This window comes from Solanum tuberosum, unplaced genomic scaffold, assembly GCF_000226075.1.
Source record: "Solanum tuberosum cultivar DM 1-3 516 R44 unplaced genomic scaffold, SolTub_3.0 scf00255, whole genome shotgun sequence".
Lineage (NCBI taxonomy): Eukaryota > Viridiplantae > Streptophyta > Magnoliopsida > Solanales > Solanaceae > Solanum > Solanum tuberosum.
In genome coordinates this window covers 796,238-815,684 of record NW_006239184.1, presented here as the reverse complement: position 1 = coordinate 815,684, position 19,447 = coordinate 796,238, and the positions used below count along the sequence as shown (strand labels likewise).

At 33.4% G+C, this 19,447-nt stretch overlaps 1 protein-coding gene and 1 long non-coding RNA gene across 2 annotated transcripts; both read right to left on the bottom strand.

The window, feature by feature from the left end:
- Positions 1 to 11,985: 11,985 nt before the first annotated feature.
- LOC107062714 (uncharacterized) lies at positions 11,986 to 12,826 on the bottom strand. The gene is made up of 2 exons (XR_001474790.1): positions 12,755 to 12,826; positions 11,986 to 12,275 (listed from the first exon to the last, which is right to left on the bottom strand). It is a non-coding gene; the product is annotated as an uncharacterized lncRNA (long non-coding RNA).
- A 4,335-nt stretch (positions 12,827 to 17,161) lies between these two features.
- Positions 17,162 to 17,628, bottom strand: LOC102594926 (oleosin 1). Its single transcript, XM_006357871.2, has one exon. The coding sequence runs from the start codon at positions 17,606 to 17,608 to the stop codon at positions 17,162 to 17,164; it is 447 nt and encodes a 148-aa protein (XP_006357933.1). The 5' UTR covers positions 17,609 to 17,628.
- Between the last annotated feature and the right edge of the window lie 1,819 nt (positions 17,629 to 19,447).

Genomic DNA, 19,447 nt, shown 5'->3' with positions numbered 1-19,447 from the left:
ACAAGAAAATGATGCACAAGCTCTACCAATTCGAGATATGCAATATATTGGAGAATCCTTCATATTCTATCATCAACATTCATGAGTGTCAAATTGAGAAAAATCCTTTCAATAATAACACATTTATGTTCATAACATGATCATATTAGCTCCATTGAATGTCCATTCATAAAATGTCATGTAACACTTAAATTTCTCATACTATGCCTTCAAGGCCATGGTCACAATACATTCCATAATTAAACACCTCCACCATAAGTGGATCAAACCAAGCAAGAACAATTTTATCCATAATATGAGATTAATCCAACTTACCATCCTCCAAAGCCATAATAACCATTACTCAATTCCCAACAATTCTATCACCACAAGGTGATTCACCCATAATTTGTCCATAAGGCCACAATCCTCAATTCATCCATATACCAACAATTCATCATAAATTGATATACAAAACCATATAAATTAACAATACAATCCGATCTAAACACAATTTCATCAACATTAAATCATAGGCATTAAACCCACTTCATAAGCAAATTCAAGGCTTTTTAATGAAAACATGGGTTCTTGAAGAAGTTTCATATAAAATCATCTTAAAATCATAAATAGAACTTCAATTCACCAATATAATGACTTTGAAAACATTTTACCCATGAACCCATACCTAGAATAGAAAATAGAAGTTTTGTTCTTTGAAGACTTTTGAAACCCTTTTTAATGGACTCCTTGAAGGAAAGATAATCAAGGATCAAGGGTCACCATACCCTTTGTTAAGATTCCCCAAGAAAATTGATGAAGAAACCACCTTCAATCCAAGCTCTAGCTCCAAGTTCTTGACCTTCTTAAATGGAGGATTGTAGAGAGAGAAATATTTGAGAGGAGGTGGGTTTCTTTTTAATTCTAATTGGAGTGACTTAAAATGGAAGAATTTGGTCTAGAAGGGTTTTATAATTGCTAGGAAAGGTAAAGAATAATAGGGACTCAACTTAGGAAAAGAATTAAGGACCCACAAAGTTAAACTTAAAAGTTTTCACTAAACCCGTTTAAGCTCGTCCTTTTTGGAAGTGTTTCATTATTTTGGGTATAACTTTTTACTCCGAGATCGGAAAAGGGCAAACTCGGTGGCGTTGAAAATAGGACTCAGATACCTTTAATTGGATAGGTAATGGCCCACCTAATTAATTTTGAGCTAAAAGATATCATCATTTGAAGTTGACCCTAAAAGTCGTAACTTTAAAAATCTGCCCCTTGCTCGTCTGTTCCAGTGGGATTACTCAAAGGCTGGTCAACTGGGCAGTCCACTAGGCTAACTCGCTAGCCTAGTCCCTTGCTTGAACCCTAGGATGCTACCTAGCTCCATTTAAGTTCTAAAACAGCATAAACATCAACCTAAGCTCCCCACTAACCCAAACGTCAAGGCTCAAGTTCATTCTATCATTTTCCGAGTCATTACAAGATGATAGTGTAATCCCTAGACCTGGTGCATTATTCAGGTACTTGACCACTCTCAAAGCTCCATCCATGTGGGATTTTTTTGGCTTGTGCATAAACTGACTAAGGTTTTGCACTGCATAGCTAATTGTTGGCCTTGTCATTGTGAGATAAAGCAGCTTACCAACCAATTTCTGATAACCTATAGGATCATTGAGTGTTACATTTTCATGTGTTTCCTGAGGTTCATAGTGCATATCAAACTCTTGACTAGTAAATCTTTGATTAACCTCCAGAGGAGTACTGACTAGTTTGGTTCATACCAGTCCAAATTCTGAAATAAGATCAAAGGTAAATTTTCTTTGGTTCACAACAATGCCTTCTTTACTCTTAGCAATCTCAAGACCAAGGAAGTATCTCATATCCCCCAAGTCCTTGATCTTGAAATGAGTCTGAAGCATAGCTTTGGTCTCCCGAATCAGCTGAGAACTGGGACCAGTGATCAAAAGATCATCTACATAAACCAATATGAGCACTATCTCAAAACCAGAACACTTTCTAAATAAAGAATAGTCATGATGACTCTGAACAAAATCAGAACCAATGAGGGCCTCACACAACTTCAAGTTCCATTTCCTAGAAGCTTGTTTCAAACCATAAAGTGATTTCTAAAGCTTACACAATTTGGAAAGCTCCCCCTCACTTAACAGACCAGGGGGAGGAACCAAACATCCTCAACCAGATCACCCTGTAGAAATGCATTAAATACATCCATCTGATGTAGAATCCAACTATTCATAGCAGCCAAAGATAAAACCACCATCACAGTGACCATTTTGACAACAAGAGAAAAGGTTTCCTGATAATCTAACCCCTCATGTTGTGTGTACCCCTTAGCCACCAGCCTTGCTTTGTACCTTTCCACCTCACCTTGGGCATTAAACTTAACTTTGTATACCCATTTACAACCTATTGCCTTCTTCCCAGGAGGCAGTGTAACCAGTTTCCATGTATGGTTGTCATGCAGAGCCTTAAGCTCCTATTCATGGCATCAATCCACTGTGGATTTTGCATAGCTTCTTCATAAGAAGGAGGTTCTCATACAACAGAAAAATTGCAAAAGGACTGTAAGTAAGAGGAAGATAAAGAGGCATAAGACATATATGTGGAGAGGGGATGAGCAGTAGAACAAGGTATTGAACATGAAGCAAGAGAAGAAACAACATGGACAAAACCATGTAACCAACCAGGAGATTTAGATGACCTAGTAGATCTTCTAAGTTGTGCCTCAAATGTATCAGGTGGAGAAGGTGGATCCGATAGAATAGGCAACTTAGGTGCTTCACTAGGCAACTCAGGTGTATCAATGGTAATGGTTTGGTCATCATAAGCAAACATGTCAAAGAGAATTACATGTTGCAGATTAAGTGAACTCAAGATTATGTTGAAAAGGATATTCATTCTCCCTAAAAGAAACATCCCTGCTAATAAAGAATGACCTGGTAAAAGGATTATAAAGCTTGTACCCCTTTTGTATGGTGGAGTAGCCTAAAAATATTGCCTTAATGGATCTAGCACTAAATTTGTCACCATTTGTATTGTGATTGACAACATAGCATAAACAGCCCACAACTTTGAGATGTTGCAAGGAAGGTTCCCTCCCAAAGAACACAACAAAAGGAGATTTCCCTGAAAGTGCAGATGATGGTATTCTATTGATCAAGTAAACAACATTTTGTACACATATTCCCCAGAACTTGACAGGCAAATTGGCTTGAAATCTAATGTCTCTAGCAACCTCAAGAATCTGCCTATGCCTTTTTTCTACAACTCCATTATGTTGAGGAGTATAAGGACAAGAACTCTAATGAACTATGCCTGCAGTTCGAAATAATTCACTACAATGAGAGTTAAAAAACTCTGAACCATTATCACTTCTGAATACCTTGACATGACTATCAAAGTGTCTGTGTATTAGATTGAAAAAATCCTTCAATACAACAGAAACATCACTTTTCAATTTTAGGAGAAATGTCCAGACCATTCGACGACAATCATCTACTAAGGTAAGAAAATATCTATTACCATCATAAGTGGGCGTTCTGTATGGACCCCAAACATCACCATGTATCAAGTCAAACACATTATTACATCTACTAGTGCTTTGAGGGAAAGGTATTCTAGTTTGTTTTGCCAAAGGGCAAATACTACAAGAAGGGTATTTTGAAGTAGCTAAAATATATGGTAAGTGCATTTGTTGGAGAATCATGTGAGGGATGTGCCCTAGTCTTTTATGCCACAAATCAGCAGTGTCCATCAAGCTTAAAGCAGTTGAGGGTGCAACAGCAGAACCAATATTGTGTGACCAGTAGTATAGACCATTCTCCAGATTGCCAGTCCTCTTCACATCCCAGTGTGAAGGTCCTGCAGCATGCAATGATCAGGATAAAATACCATACAGCACTGTAGTTCTTTGGTCAGTTGAAAAACTGATAACAAGTTGTAATTAAAATCAGGAATGTATAAAACATGAGATATGTCTCCTTGCTCAAGTTTAGATTTCCCAATTAGAGCAATAGGTATTTGTTGAACATTAGGTAAATGAACCTTGTTAGACTCATTTGGAGATGAACTTTGAGTCTCATAAAGCAATTTGTGAGTGGATACCATATAATTAGTGGCCCCTGTGTCAACTATCTACCTATAACCAGGTGAATTATGCACTACAGAGCAATTGATAATACCTGTAACATCAGGAGAGTGAGATCCATGTGAGTGAGGACCAGATCCATGTGAAACAGGATGACCTCCTCCTGTGAAAGCTAAAGCTGGACGACTTCCTTTTGTGAAAGCCATATTTATTCCTCCTCCGCCATGACCAGGAATACCTGCAGTTCCATATCCAGGAAAACTTATCCCTGCTACTGCTCGATTGAAATCCCTAGATCCCTGAGGTGCAGATGGAAAATAACCAGGAAAATCACCAGATCTGTGACTATTTCCTCCAACCTGTTTAAGGATCTCACCTGCATTATGATTATGATAAAAGGATAAATTTCCATGAGAAGATGCAATCATATAACTTGCATTATGAACACCATATTCAGAACTAAGTAATTGTGAATTTTGAGGAGAAACAGAAGTATTATACTGCATATTGCATCCTTCCTTTTTCTTCCCTTTGAACTATGAAGGATATCCAATCAGCTGTATGACCTTTCGTTACAGTGATCACAGAATGCATTAGGGTTCTTGTATCTAGGTTTTGGAGGTTGCTTAGCAGTCCAAAATGTTGTGATATCATTCCCTTCAGTTACAGTTTTGATCCCCACAGTATTGCAATCCATATCATACTTCTGACTTTCCTCCTTTATTATCATCTCATATGCTTGATTAAGTGTTGGTTCAGTGGTCTTTATAAGGATCTGCATTCTCGCCTAAGAGTGTGATTCATTCAACCCTCCAAGGAATTGCATCGGTCGTTGTTGTCGAAGATGCTCAATACAGTCCTTCGATTTTGGGCATTCACAGCTTGGAAACACCACCATCGTATCATATTCAGCCCACAATTCCTTCAATTTCGTAAATTAAACTGAAACAACATCAGTCCCTTGTGCAATCGTAGCTATCTCTCTATGTAATTAGTATATCCTTACACAATTGACCTTATCAAATCATTCGTGCAGATCCTCCCAAACAAAAGATGCATCAGATGCATATACAATCCCACTCAAGAGACTAGGAGCTACAATATTCATGATCCAAGATAGGACAATCGCATTGCAAGTGTCCCACTGATCATGATACTTAGCCTCGAAGCTTGCCTTCTTACATATTCCTATCACCAAATCTAACTTCCGTTTTGCTAACAGAGCAATTCGCATAGATCTCCGCTATAATCCATAATTCTTCGATCCCGTCAACTTAACAGGACAAAGTACAGATCCCGAAGCATCTGATGGATGCAAGTAAAGTGGATGAGTGTAAGGAATTACAAGCTCTATCGCCATTGATGTCGATTCTGTCACTTGCTCTGATACCATGTTAACTCCTTCAATGGAGGTTTCACAGATTCCAAACTAGGAAGAAGATTAACAGTGTAAAAGTAAAACGTGTATTGAATTATATTGAATGAGCTCAACTGAGCTTTACATATACTTGTATACATCAATCACCTATATCATAGCTGGAAGAATTAGTTATAACTAACTTGATTCACATTACTAATTACTTTGACATGCCAGCTAATCTAACAAACTAATTTGCCATATCAGTAGCTAATCTCTAACTAACAGTTGTATCTCAATACTTTCCCCTGATAAAATTTCCAGTAACACGACCCATTGCTATAGATGTCACTCTTCTCATCAACTTGCAATGTGTGTGCATATTGTGCATCAACAAACACAAAAAACATATTTAGAATGAAAATCTATGATATTTTGGTCAAAAAATAATTTAAAATTATAAGAAGGAAAAAAGAAAAACTAATTTAAACGTATTTAACTAATTCAAATAAATATTTCAACAATTAATTTTTCTTTTTTACTATTTTCTAAAAAAAAAAAATCAGCTTCCAACCACCCAAACCCCGTCCCATCTAAGAATTAAGAATAGGTTTAGGTTGAGAAAATTAATGATTCATATTGGGAAAAGGTATTATAAGGATCGATCCCTTCAAGTGAAATGTAACAAAAACACTTTTTGATGTTGTGGTGACAGAGAGTTTACTGTGCTCACTCTTTTAAAAGCAAGTGAGAAGCGAAAAACTTGAAAGAATGATAATTAATTAAATATTTTGTTAATCGGATATTTTATAATTAATCAGTACACATAATTATTAATATTTGAAATTTTTATATATATTCATTTTTTTCTTTTTAAAAAAAATATTGATTTTCCTTTTACTTACTTTTTATTTATTTTTCTCATTCATTAATGTAAATGTCGAAATTTTATGGGACTCTACAAGACGTATTCAATTCTCATGAAAACTCTACAAGATGTGTTCAATTAGAGTTAGGTTCAACCTTAGTTCATATCTATGTAAAATTATATTCACTTGAAAAACATCTTGAGTATCCCATAAATTCTTGAATATTTATATTTCTGGGTATTCATAAAGAAATCATGAAGACATTCAATATGTCTTTCTCAAATAAATCTCGAAAACTCCATAAATTTATGAGATATTCATAAAGAGATTAAAATGTGAGATAAGAATATAAAAGATTTGTACCCACTTTATTTTATTAATAAAGTCATGTTTCTTCATATTTTATTTGTAATTGTAATTTATTTTTTCACTTTACAATTTGTTGCAAATAATTATTATCTTATCTTAGCACTTTAAGTTAATTTATAAAAATAAATTGTAATTAAAAGAATTAAAATCAGAAAAAAATAAATCAAAACGGTATAAGATTTTTTACAAAAAAGTTGGAAGATTGTCGCACCCAGAATTCATTTTTAAAAATAATGCTTCAACTTCTAAGACTCCTAGATATAAGAGTTGCTATTCACAAATTAGAGAACTATCCAAATTTCTATATGGTTTATAATATTTTAAATTATTAATTATTATGATTTATAAAAAAAAATTACGTAATTTTTAAACAATAAATATTACTCCATCTTTTTCTATTTATGCCATGTCCTTCAAATATTTTAAGTTGTCTAGCCAATAAAAATAAATTGCACCCTGTCTAATTATATATTTTTAAAACTTATGTTATACAACTTACACCCTCACCTCTTCATTGTCTTGCAAAATAATGAAACCACTTTTATGTTAAATTTAGTCAGGGCAAAATTAATAAACAAATAATAAAAAAGAAAATGGCACAAAACAAAAATTGTTATATATTGTAGCAAATTAATGTTCTCATTAATTATTTAATTGTGTCGTATTCTTCAACTTGTAATGATTCTATATGATGATGAATAAAATACTATTTGAATCGATTTTGCGTCTATACGTAGCAAATTAATGTTCTCATCAACATAAATGGACCTGATACTGAATGCCTTTTTTTGCACATGAAATCGTCGGAAATGGATATGAAAATCACGAAAGTAGCCTTCTTTTTATCGAGTTCTTTTCCTTATATTTTGTTTCATTTCTTCTTTTTAATTTTTTTTTTATGTATATTCCCACTTTGCCCTCGTTAAATTTGAGAAAAAATGCGATAACTTGATTATCTTGCAAGAGAAAATAAAGAGGTTAGGCTATTTTTTTAGGATGTGAATCATAAATAAATAAATAAAACTTTTACAGTAGAAAGAACATTTTCTTATCGGTTATGTGTTTAAAATTAAAAATCATAAATCAAACACGTAATACAGACAAAAACCAAATGACCGCCTCCCTCTGTTATTTTGTTATTGAAATCCTAATAATTTGGGAAGATAATTAAGAAATCCTAATAATTTAATTAAACTCTGCTATTTTGTTATTGAAATATTAGGATCCGGCTCCCCTTCATTACCCCTTTCCTCCATTTTATCAAAGTGCACCCCTAGAAAAGGAAGTTTTGACCAAAATAAGCCATTGTTTAAATCAATTCACCAAAATAGTATGTTTTAATTTTTTTTTACAAAACTAGTATAAACGTGGTTCACAGTAACGTTTTATACTTTATTTTATTTTAAAAAATTTAATGGGAAAAAGGCAAAGTTCACGGAGTAAAGAGAAATAAAACGTTATTGTCAATAACGTTTTATACTTCGTTATCTTGAATCACGTTTTAGAGCTAAAACGTTAAGTAACGTTTTATATTTCGTTACTGTAGATCACGTTTTACAGCTAAAGCTCAGAGTCACGGGCTCTGCAATTAAAGAATCGAATCCTGCAGATTTTACAAATTATAAAACGTTACTGGCAGTCACGTTTTATGTAGATTTAATCACGGGCCATCGAATTCTGCAAATTAAGAATCAAATCCTGCTATACAGATCATAAAACGTTACTGTAGATCACATTTTTACATTAAATATTGAATATCAATTACGACACTATGTTAAAGTCAACTTTTTCATTTTTTAAACTGACCACAGATATGGTTATAAAATAAACCTTGTTGTAACAGAACACATTCCAACAATATTCAGTCAAACTTTTGTTTATGTAGCCCAATTTTGAAACAATATTCACAAAGGTATGAATTAAATAAGTCAAGTCAATATATCATATTATGTTATTATTTTACCATAGCTTTCAAATTATTTTTCTAATTTATTAATTAAAAAGATGACTTATTTTTATGTGTAGGAATAAAAATGGCGAATTTTGAACATAATGTGATGGTTGCTTTGTATTGGGATGGCGGAATAATTACTGAAATGAACGGATTCAGGTATACTGAATGTGCTAGAATGATTATTAGCATGTATACTTCAATGAAGTATGTTGAATTGGTTGAATTATTGCATGAGAAAATTGGTATAACTAGTGAAAATATTCAAATGGATATTTCGGGAAAATATCCTTGTTCGATTCAAGGTAACCATACAAGGTTCATTGAGTTTAAAATTGAGGATGATCAATCTTTGCTACAATTTTTTTTATACCTCAAAACTTTGCGGATAAGATTGACATAAATGTTTTGAAAATGTATGTAAAGACCAAATCAACAAATCAAAATGATATATTTCAAAATTAGTGGTCAGCATGGTTATCACATGAATTTATTGGCTCAAAATCATAGATTTGCCACGGTTAATCAACCTTCATTATGCAGAACCGATTGCTCAACCACCATTCCAACAATTGTTAATGCGTGACCAACGATCAATTTGGTGAAGGTTCAAGTAGCCAAAGACATGTTGACAATAGCCCGAGGGAATATGAGGGCAGGTAAAACAACAAATTTATGTTTTACTGAATTTTTAAGATAATTAGTTGATAACATAATTTTACACATTATAAATATACATACAGAGATAGATAGTGATATTTTTTGTGATTAATTACCTTAATTGTTTTTTAAAATAACCTTTTAGAGTATAAATTACTGATTTTAAAACAAGCTTCTATGTCTCATAATTTTTCTAGAATTTAATTAAATTCTTTTTCCACAGAGAAAATGAGACCAACGTTGATCCATATAGTGATGTAAATGTTGAAATTAGTGAAGAAAGTTCGGAAGAAGATGAACCTTCAAAAGATGATGGTGAAAGTGAATCTGATGAAGATATCAATGATACTAGAGTATTTTTCTCAAAATGACATTGGTATAAATCTTCCTAATCAATTTGAACGAGATGTGTCTGAAGTGCAAAATCATGATGTACACTATTTTAGAACATTGGATAATGAGGAAGACATTTTCATGTCTACATGTGAATCTGAGATGGAGTATTGTTCGGTCTGGTCTGAAGATGCCACAAAAGATTTGAAAAAAGGTATGTTTTTAGTAGTAAAGAAAAATTAAAACAAGCTGTGACAATTTGCAGTTTGAAAAAATATAAAGAGTTCAAGGTGGTGACATCAAACAAGAGTTTATGGGTTGTAAGATGCAAGTTTCATACTTTATTGGGTTGCTTGTTTAATGATACAAGTTTCATACTTTATTGGGTTGCTTGTGGTTTCTCCGAGGACGAAAGGTTGGAGATAACCTTTGGAAAATAGGAAAATATATTGAAAATCATAGATGTGAGACTGAGGGGCTTTCTAGTGGTCATGCCAACCTAAATACCAATTTAATTGCATCTTTGATTCTAAATCAAATTCAAAAAAATCCTAAGGTTTTGGTGGTAGATGTCATTTCCAAGGTTCACGAAAAATTTGGTCATCAAATAACATATAGAAAAGCGTGGCTTGGACGTCAACGCGCGTTTGAATTGGTGTATGGTGACTTTAAGAAATCATTTAGTGACCTACCCAAATTTTTTGCAGCTTTTCAACACTTTAACCATGGAACAGTTGTGGAATGGAAACACGAAGAGTCAATGAGTTCATTAGAGGTAAAAACTTTTAAATTTGTGTTTTGGGCTTTCAAGTCATGCATTGATGGATTTCGAACATGTCGTCCTGTTATTTCAGTAGATGGAACTCATATTTATGGAAAGTATGAGATCAAATTATTAATTTCTGTTGGAATTGATGGAAATGATAACATTCTTCCTCTAGCGTTTGCTATTGTAGACAAAGAATCGAAAGAGGCCTGGAAATGGTTTTTTAGGAATTTAGGTGCATATGTGATAAAACATAGAGAAGATATTTGTGTTATATCTGATAGGACAAAAGGAATTTTGACTAGTTTGCAGGAGTTACGCCGATTTCAGGAGCCTCGAGTCTTCCATCGATATTGTATAAGGCATCTTAAGAGCAACTTTCAATCTCGATTTCCAAACAAGGATCTTAGTAGGCTGATGTGGAGGGCAGCTTCAGCCCATCAAGTAAGAAAATTTGAATCATTGATTTGGCAAATTAGAGAAGAAAATGAAGAAGCATATGAATATCTTATGGAAATCCCCTTGGACAAATGGACTGTTAGCCATGATGGTGGAAAAATATGGGGAGTGTTGACAACAAATCTTTCAAAGTCGTTCAATGGAGTGTTGAAAAAAGCACGAGGCTTGCCAGTCATTGTTATGGTTAGACTTTCATTAGAGCAAACTGTTGAACGATACACTCGTAGGTCTCAAAAAGCGCAACAACTTTTAGAACAAGATGAATTGTGGACCGAAAGGTTCAAAATGAAGTGGGAGAAGAACTATGAAAGTTCAAAAAGGCACTTTTTTTTATTGGAATATACCCACAGGGGTATATGAGGTTAGATCTATACAGGTTGATGGTAATGGTGGTAATCCTCATTGTGTTTCACTTAATGAAAGAAATGTGATTGTGGAAAATGGGTTAATTTGCATTTTCCATGTTCACATGTCATGAAGGTCACTGATAGAATGGGAGGGCTAGCTAGAAACTTTGTTAGTGAACATTTCACTGTAGAGAATTATGTTGCAACATATTATGGGTCCTTCTCACCAGTTGGCCATGAGGCGTATTGGTCATCTCCTAATTTTAGAATGGAAAGTAATGAATTCTATCGTCGTCTCAATCAGTCAAGGACAACTAGAATACCTAATGAGATGGATCGTGGTGCTGCTGTATATGAGCGAGCTTGTGGATTATGTAGACAAACCTGGCATGATAGGCGCCGATGTCCAGATCGTAATTAAGTTTAAGTGGATAGTTTTGTATTAGTGTAATTGTGTTAATTCCAATTGTGGGTCAATGTCTAGTTATGATAATTTTCTTTTAGTTAGCTACTGTAACGTAATTCAAATAATAATTAAATTTTTGTATCTATCTTTCTATTATATTGCTACAATACTTGACACCATTAAAATGAAGTGATAAAAAATTAACCACCAAAATGAAGTTCTTTGCTGGAATTTCAAAAACTAAAGTCACTACTAAAAAAAAGGTCATTTTGTGGAGGGGTTCTTATTGATTTGTGGGAGTTTTTGACCCACACAAAATTAATTGGGGTGGTTTTAGAAAATGCCACAATTACCTATGCCACGAGCATATTAGTAAGTACTACCTTTATAACATAGACTACATTTAAAATATTCAAGTTACAGAACAACATAAATCTAAATTCATGACAAATCGACACAATTAGTAACTATGTTTCAGTTACCATTTTTTTCAGGCAACCCCCTCAGGTCCAGCAGTCCTTTCTGTTGTTTATCTGACAACATCACTGCAGGCATACAGGGAGCCAGACATGCTCAATTTGGAGTACCTTTATTGGATCTTCACCTTAGCAACAACTTACCGTCCAGACTGTTACCACCAAGTTTCCAGCGTGTTGCAGCCAACTCACAACTTCCTAATGTCATCAATAAGTACCAAAATGACAAAGTGATAAGGCCTGAAAATTCTGGGGTATTACAACTGAAATGCATTCCTTATCCATGATTCAAACAACCAGCCGAGAAACAAAGTGATGCAGACAACAAAAACAATTGAATGAGACTGAAAAGACAAAAAAAATCTTTCTAATACCACCTAATACAAATATACAATCTTTTCTTATTGCTTTAACTGGTGTAACTTCAATATTGAATTAACTATATGTTTCAGTCCCATTTATGGAGAAAATTGTACCACATCAGTCCTAACGTTCTGGATACAAAAGGCCAATAGATATAAACATAAACATAACATATAGCAGGTCAATTGTTCAACATAAAATCCATTTAAAGTCCATTCACTTACATGACCTCCAAAGGTCAATCCATTTAGAAAGAGTTCATAAAGAATCTGATACGAATGCGACAATTGAAAGACTAAGAATTATAAGCTTACTTGGAACCACATGATTCATCCTTTGCCTTTTTTCTTTGTTAACACAGAAACTTTGTTATCTTTTTTTTTTTTTTTTGGCGGTGCTGATTAAGATGATGACTCCTTGAAAAGTAAGAACATTTTTTCAATTATTCAACTAAAAAGGAACACTTATGTCAAAGAATAATGTGAAGATTTTAAAGTACCAGTCCCACAAAGTTTAGAAATTTTTTTACGTTTTTTCTTCACCGATGGTTCACCACCTTGGCTTGCACCTTGATTTGCATCCTCCAACTCATCACCATCCACTTCATTGTTAGAATCATTCAACTCATTACCTTCTACAGGCGATGAGGAAAAGTTCGGGGCGTTGTCAAAATGTTGAGGTTGATTACTACCAAATACATTTTCAAGTGATGTAAGACTTGGATCCCTTGAAATTTGTGGAGTCTATGGTGTCATGTATGGCACAATCTCAGCGTTTGTTGGTTCATAATCCGAGGCTGCTTGGAAATCTTGTGTGGCTATTGATCATCTTCACCCATTTCAATAGGCGCTCGACCTCTCTCAAAAACACGTACCTTCCTACCCGCAACACCACCTTTTCCTTGCCGACGAATAGGGGGGATGCAAATGGTCAGACATTAGCTCATCTCTTCTATAATTGGCTTGCACATGAATCATATCTGCCTCTTGCACATATGCCAAACAATTAGATCCTTCATCCCGCACCATTGCACGAAACCCGTAAAATTCCTCCATTGATGGGTTATCACCGAGTGATATTTCTTTATTAACCATCAAAAGAATATGACGTGCCTGGACAAAATAATTAATTCTATGAGGAAATCGGGTACTGAAAAGATTAAGAAACATGCTAGCCAAGTTGACCAAGTTTGTAAACCACGCAAAATTAATAAGGGAATCAGATTTTAACATGTTGAGTCAATTTTCATAAAAAATGTGGCAGACCAGTAAATTAGGACACCATGGAGAGAATGAAATCATATCCACAAATATGAAGTACAAGTAGAACAGATGAGGAAAACTTTGATATATATGTTACCTGGACAAATCATATCCACAAATATGAAGTACAAACTTTGATAGAATGTTAATGAACAAGATTCTACTAATCCAATATGCTAACTGGACAAGTCAAAGTAAAGAAAAATTAAGTTATCAAACTTACCATTGTTTCGTATGCCGTCGCATTAGGCACGTAACCTTGTTGTTGTTGAGGACTCGAAATAGGATTACCAATGATAAAACGAGTAATACGTCTGAATCAAATAAGGTAGGGATCATCATACTGAAGTGATCCATGAAGGATTGGTGCATTACATACATATTGGTCAATATGGTTCCAAAAATGCAACCATTGGGCATGCTCTAACTCTCAATTTGTGTTTGGTCTTCCTCGACGATTATGCTGAAAATGTGTAGCGTCAAATGGAAATGGAGATGGTATCGCCTGTACCAATCCAAATTGCCTCATAACTCGATCGGGTAAATGAACCTCCACAACATCCCAAAAAAAATTGGAACTCTAGCACGCCATATATCTCTTCCAACGCGACAATATTCGAGAAGACTCTCAATTATGTCAAAAGAATATGGCTCCCAAATAAACTATAACAAAAAGAAGTGTTCACAATTACAATATATATATATGAAAGTTAAGAGAAAACTAATACAACATCTTACTTGATCTTCTGTCATGGAATCAAGCGCATCCCTGAAAACTCTTAACACATGTTTGGTAGTGTCGGTCCAACTAAAATGTGCAAACAATCTAGCAGTATGTGGACCCCTAGGTAAACCAACAGGGAAAATATTCATCGTGTCTCTTTGTGCTACAATCTGAGGCCTAAGGACAGTAACTCATTCCCATGCCCAAATCTAAACATAATAGATAATTATAAACTAGATAAAATTTCAAGAAATACTAAGTGTAATTATTGGGTATACTTGAAGTAGTGGTAGGAATCCAGCAATCTCATTTTGGGTACTTTGGGAGGCTTTACAAAGAAAGCGATACAAGTATGCTAGGGTTGCACTACCCCAACTGTAAGACCCTACTGCAGTGATATCTTCCAGCATATGCAAGTACATAAGCTTTAAAAGACCGCCAAATGTGTCTGCCAACATTAAACCAGCAATCATCCAAAACATATAATACCTAGCCTTCTCGTTGACCATATCCTGTGTTGCCAAGTCAGGCAACCGTGGCTGAAGTCTCAAGTGTGCATTAAGTGCAGAGACCTTGAGACTACTATATTTAAAGTCTTGAGGGTGTGGAGTAAAACCTGATAATCTTTGACAAATATTTTGCCAATCAACTACAGACCTCTGTGGCTCATACCCAACTACCGGATTACCTTTCACGGGTAAGCCATACAATATCTCCACGTCCTGCAAGGTGATCGTAGCCTCACCCGTCCTAAAATGGAATGTATGAGTCTCAGGACGTCATCTTTCAACTAGTGCAGTGATTAAACTACGATCTATAACAGGCCTATGAGATCTATAAACACCATATAATTCGGATACTTTAATCACATCTAGAACTCGTGGATGGATGGGATGTTCATTTACTAGGTCCCAAAACTTCCCATCACATTTCCTTGTGTTCAAAATCATATTATCATTTCCTATCCATATATCTCGTGACCTATGAGTGAGCTGTTCAGTTAATACACATGGATCAAGTGGTTCGGGATCCAATTGGTATGCATTATTAGCAGCCATAAAAGAAATACCTATATAGAAGTAATTATTTTTAAAATAATGAGCCAAACTAACAAAGCAAATCAAACTCAAGTATAACGTAACTTAGAAACTTTCCTCAAATGCTTCACCACGAACATTTTCAATCATATCAATTAAAATATAAGCTTTTCTATAAGAGTCGCAACTGTTGAGGAAATTGAATATCATCACTCAAATAGTTTCAAGTACATATAATTTCTTATTCTCATAAAAAGGGGGAAAACAGAAACTAAAATGTCATTTTTTAACAAAAAGTAAACAACAAATTCATCAACTATAAGATAAACTATATCAGTGTATGACAAAATTACCTCAATCACAAAAAAATTCTTCTTTTTCAAAGGTTTTAGACCTTTTTTAAAGCAAATCTGCAGACGTCCTTCAAATTTTTGAAAGTTGCACCTCCAATCTCTTGTAGTGTGTCTAATCTTCAATAGTCGAACAAAACTCTCAAATCTCTTGTATAGAACAAAAGGATTTCAAATCGAGTAAAGATTAAGAGTCAATTCTGTAAGAGCAAGATGGGTTTTTGTTTATTTTGCAACCTGAAGGTAGATTAGGAGAAAGAAGACGGGTTTTTTGGGTCTTCCGTCAATCTCCCCATTTTTTCTTCTGCAATTAGTACAACTAAATTGGGGTTTTTTATTCTAGTATAGGATTAAAAGATATATGCTTAAAACGTTATTCCCAATAACGTATGATTCCCAGTTACGTATTATTATTTAATGCCGTTAGCAGTCCGTCTTTTTCTCATTAATTTTTTTAAAAATAAAATAAAGCATAAAACGTTACTGTGGACTACGTTTATACTAGTTTCGTAAAAAAATTTAAAAACATACTATTTTGGTGAATTGATTTAAACAATGGCTTATTTTGGTCAAAAATTCCTAGAAAAGGGACATGTGTCTTATTTAAAATTTAAAGATCAAAATTATATTATATTAACAAATATAATAACCATAGTTAAGTCAACTAATTTTAGAAAAATAATCTCTAAATTTGGTAAAAATTAGAATATATTTCATACAAAATTTAATATTTATTAATAGCATTAATTTCATCTTATATTTTTATATTTAAATCTTAAATTTGTTGAAATGAAAATTGAAATGTTTATATTTAATGTGATAAATAATAATCTTCAAAAATATTTGAATTTAAAACAATGTTTTCTTTTATTTCACAAAAAAATAAATTTATAAAAGAATATTTTAATTCGAAAAACCTTTTTGTCTTTTTACTTTTTATTTTTTATTTTTGTTTCATGTCCTTTTATTGTATGGGTTTTTTTTCAACATTGATTATAAGGGTGAAATAGAAAAAATATAATTAATTTTATAAATAATTAAGTTCAATATTAGTAAGATGTGATATTAGACAAATATTTTTAGTTAGCCAATTAAGATGGGACGGGGAGTATAAGTTTCTTAATTAAATATACAACTAAGTATAGTACAACATCAGCTCCATTTATTAAAATTTTCCAAAAGACAAGACTATTACAAAATTTATATTATTGCCGACTCAGTCATGAAGACGAGCCTCATAGCAACAGTAGGTACAACACAAAAAATAACAAAACACAAAGCTGAAAGAAGTTACAAACACAACGCAGCATTGAATAAATAAATTTAAGTACAACTTATACAGTAGCGCTCAAGTCTGGTGGGTTCCAGTGATGTGCTGCTGCCCAAACTCCTGAGCCTTATCTTTCATCTCCCCAGCTTTAGTAGCCAACTTACGCCTTGCTTGCTCCAACTGATCTGCACCGGGTGGTCGCTTTCCCGTCACGTATCGATAAATCCACGACAACACACTTATCGCCGCTACGCCAAATCCGCCGGAAGCCAAAAACCCTGAGAACAACAAAAAGAGAGTAATAACAGCAGGTACAATCACCGGGCTAAAAATCACCAGCACGGGGGTCGCTATAGTGAGCGCAATCACCGTTGCAGCTAAAGTTAACCCGGACAGAAGAAGAAGAGATCCACCGGCGGTAACCGCAGTAGCTGCCTTCACCATCTGGTGAGAACGAGGCTGCTGCCCAGCTCCGTGGAGGAACTGGTGCTGAGTATGTTGGGGTTGCCCATAATAATCAGCCATAATTGATGAGATTCTTTTGAGTTATGAGCAAAATAGGTATGAATTGAATTGTGAGGATTTGGGTGAGATGGATTATATAGAAGGGTGGAAGGGGCACGTGTTTTGTCAAGTGTTATAAAAGCTAAACAGGCGGCCATTGCATGCAATGAGAATGCCTCATTTTGGGACACGTATACTTTTTGCTCTACTGTAACCGTTGCGGAATTGGACAAAAGCATTCAAAAAACACTTTAATTTGCATGTATACAGTAAAGTAATTTTCTTATGCTTTTTGGACTACTTTTTCTGTTTTTACGGATTCCTTATCGAGTTGGCATGGTACGCTGTATATTGAAATTGAAATTGAAATTTTTGATATTGCGATTTGAATATTATGATATTTAGTATACATTTTTATTACGCTATACTATCATAAATAAAAATTTTAGTGATAATATTATACTTTCTCCGTCCCATTTTATATGAGGTACTTTGATTCGGTACAAAGTTTAAGAAGAAAAAGAAGACTTTTAAAATTTGTGGTCCAAAATGAATGAATAATGATAGAAATTTGTGTGGCTGTAAATCATTTCAATAAGGGTAAAATAGACATTTTATAGTTAAATTGTTACTTTAATATAGAAATGTGTCATTCTTTTTGGGACTGACTAAAAAGGAAAGTAAGTCACATAAATTGGGACAGAGGGAGTATTATATTTAGTGATATTAATAAATATGATTATGTGAATTTTAATAACCACATAGTCTTATAAATGTCACTCCTATTTAAAAATTTAATATCTCTGAATATAATGAATTAATTCAATTATCGCTAATTATTATTATTACAATAGTAATAAATATATTAGTATAAAAAGAAATCTATTACCCGTAAATGTTTTTTTTTTTTGTATTGTAATGCTACTAGACAGCTAATCTATTCTAATGTAATGCCAATATTAATAACAAACAATTATTTTCATCACTCCAATTCGTAATTTATTATAGATAATATAAAAATAATTTTAGTGTTTCATAATTTATATTTAAATCTTTTCGCTTTGTTTGTCGGGAGAAACCTATTTACATGTTAATTCAAATGGAGATGCGTAGATCCATATGATTTATCAATATATTTACGCCAAACAGATCATATTGAAGACGGAAATCTAGTATCTAGTTTGAAGTAAATTGGTATTATGAAAATACTGATTTAAATATCCAACTAGTCGTGAAATCATAAATTTATCCTTTTTCATTGGGTGTTCTCTTTCTTTTTTTATTTTTTCTTTTTTTAGTGTAATAACTTTTTTATAAATTAGCGAGGACTTTTATTATTTTCTACGTTTCTATTTATATGTCGTTCTTACTTAAAAATAAATGCTTCTTAATATTTATCATTTCATAAAGATGATGCATAAACGATACTACTATTTTCTTATTTTTACCCTTAAGAGTTATTAGCCTTGAAAGTATGAATTTGACTAATATTGAAAAATTAAATATTAATTCATGTTTATTGATCAATTTAAATAATCAAAATAAATTAATTATGTTCATTTATTGAAATTTTGACTTCAAGAGAATATTAAATAAGGGTACAATAATAAATTTTACATATTTTTTTAAGGAACGTGAAATCTAAAATTATGACATATAAATATGAATAAGTAATTATAAGCCGCAGACAAATTTCGTACGTGTCTAAGGAGGAGTTCTCGATCGGTCACCCTTTATCTTTTGCCTATTACATTTCTTAGTTGACGTTTGATTTCGTGTTTTTTTTTGGTTAGTTTTGTATATTGGCAAGAAGGATAATGAGTCCTGCGTGTTCAAGCCTTCCACGTATGATTTAGCGGT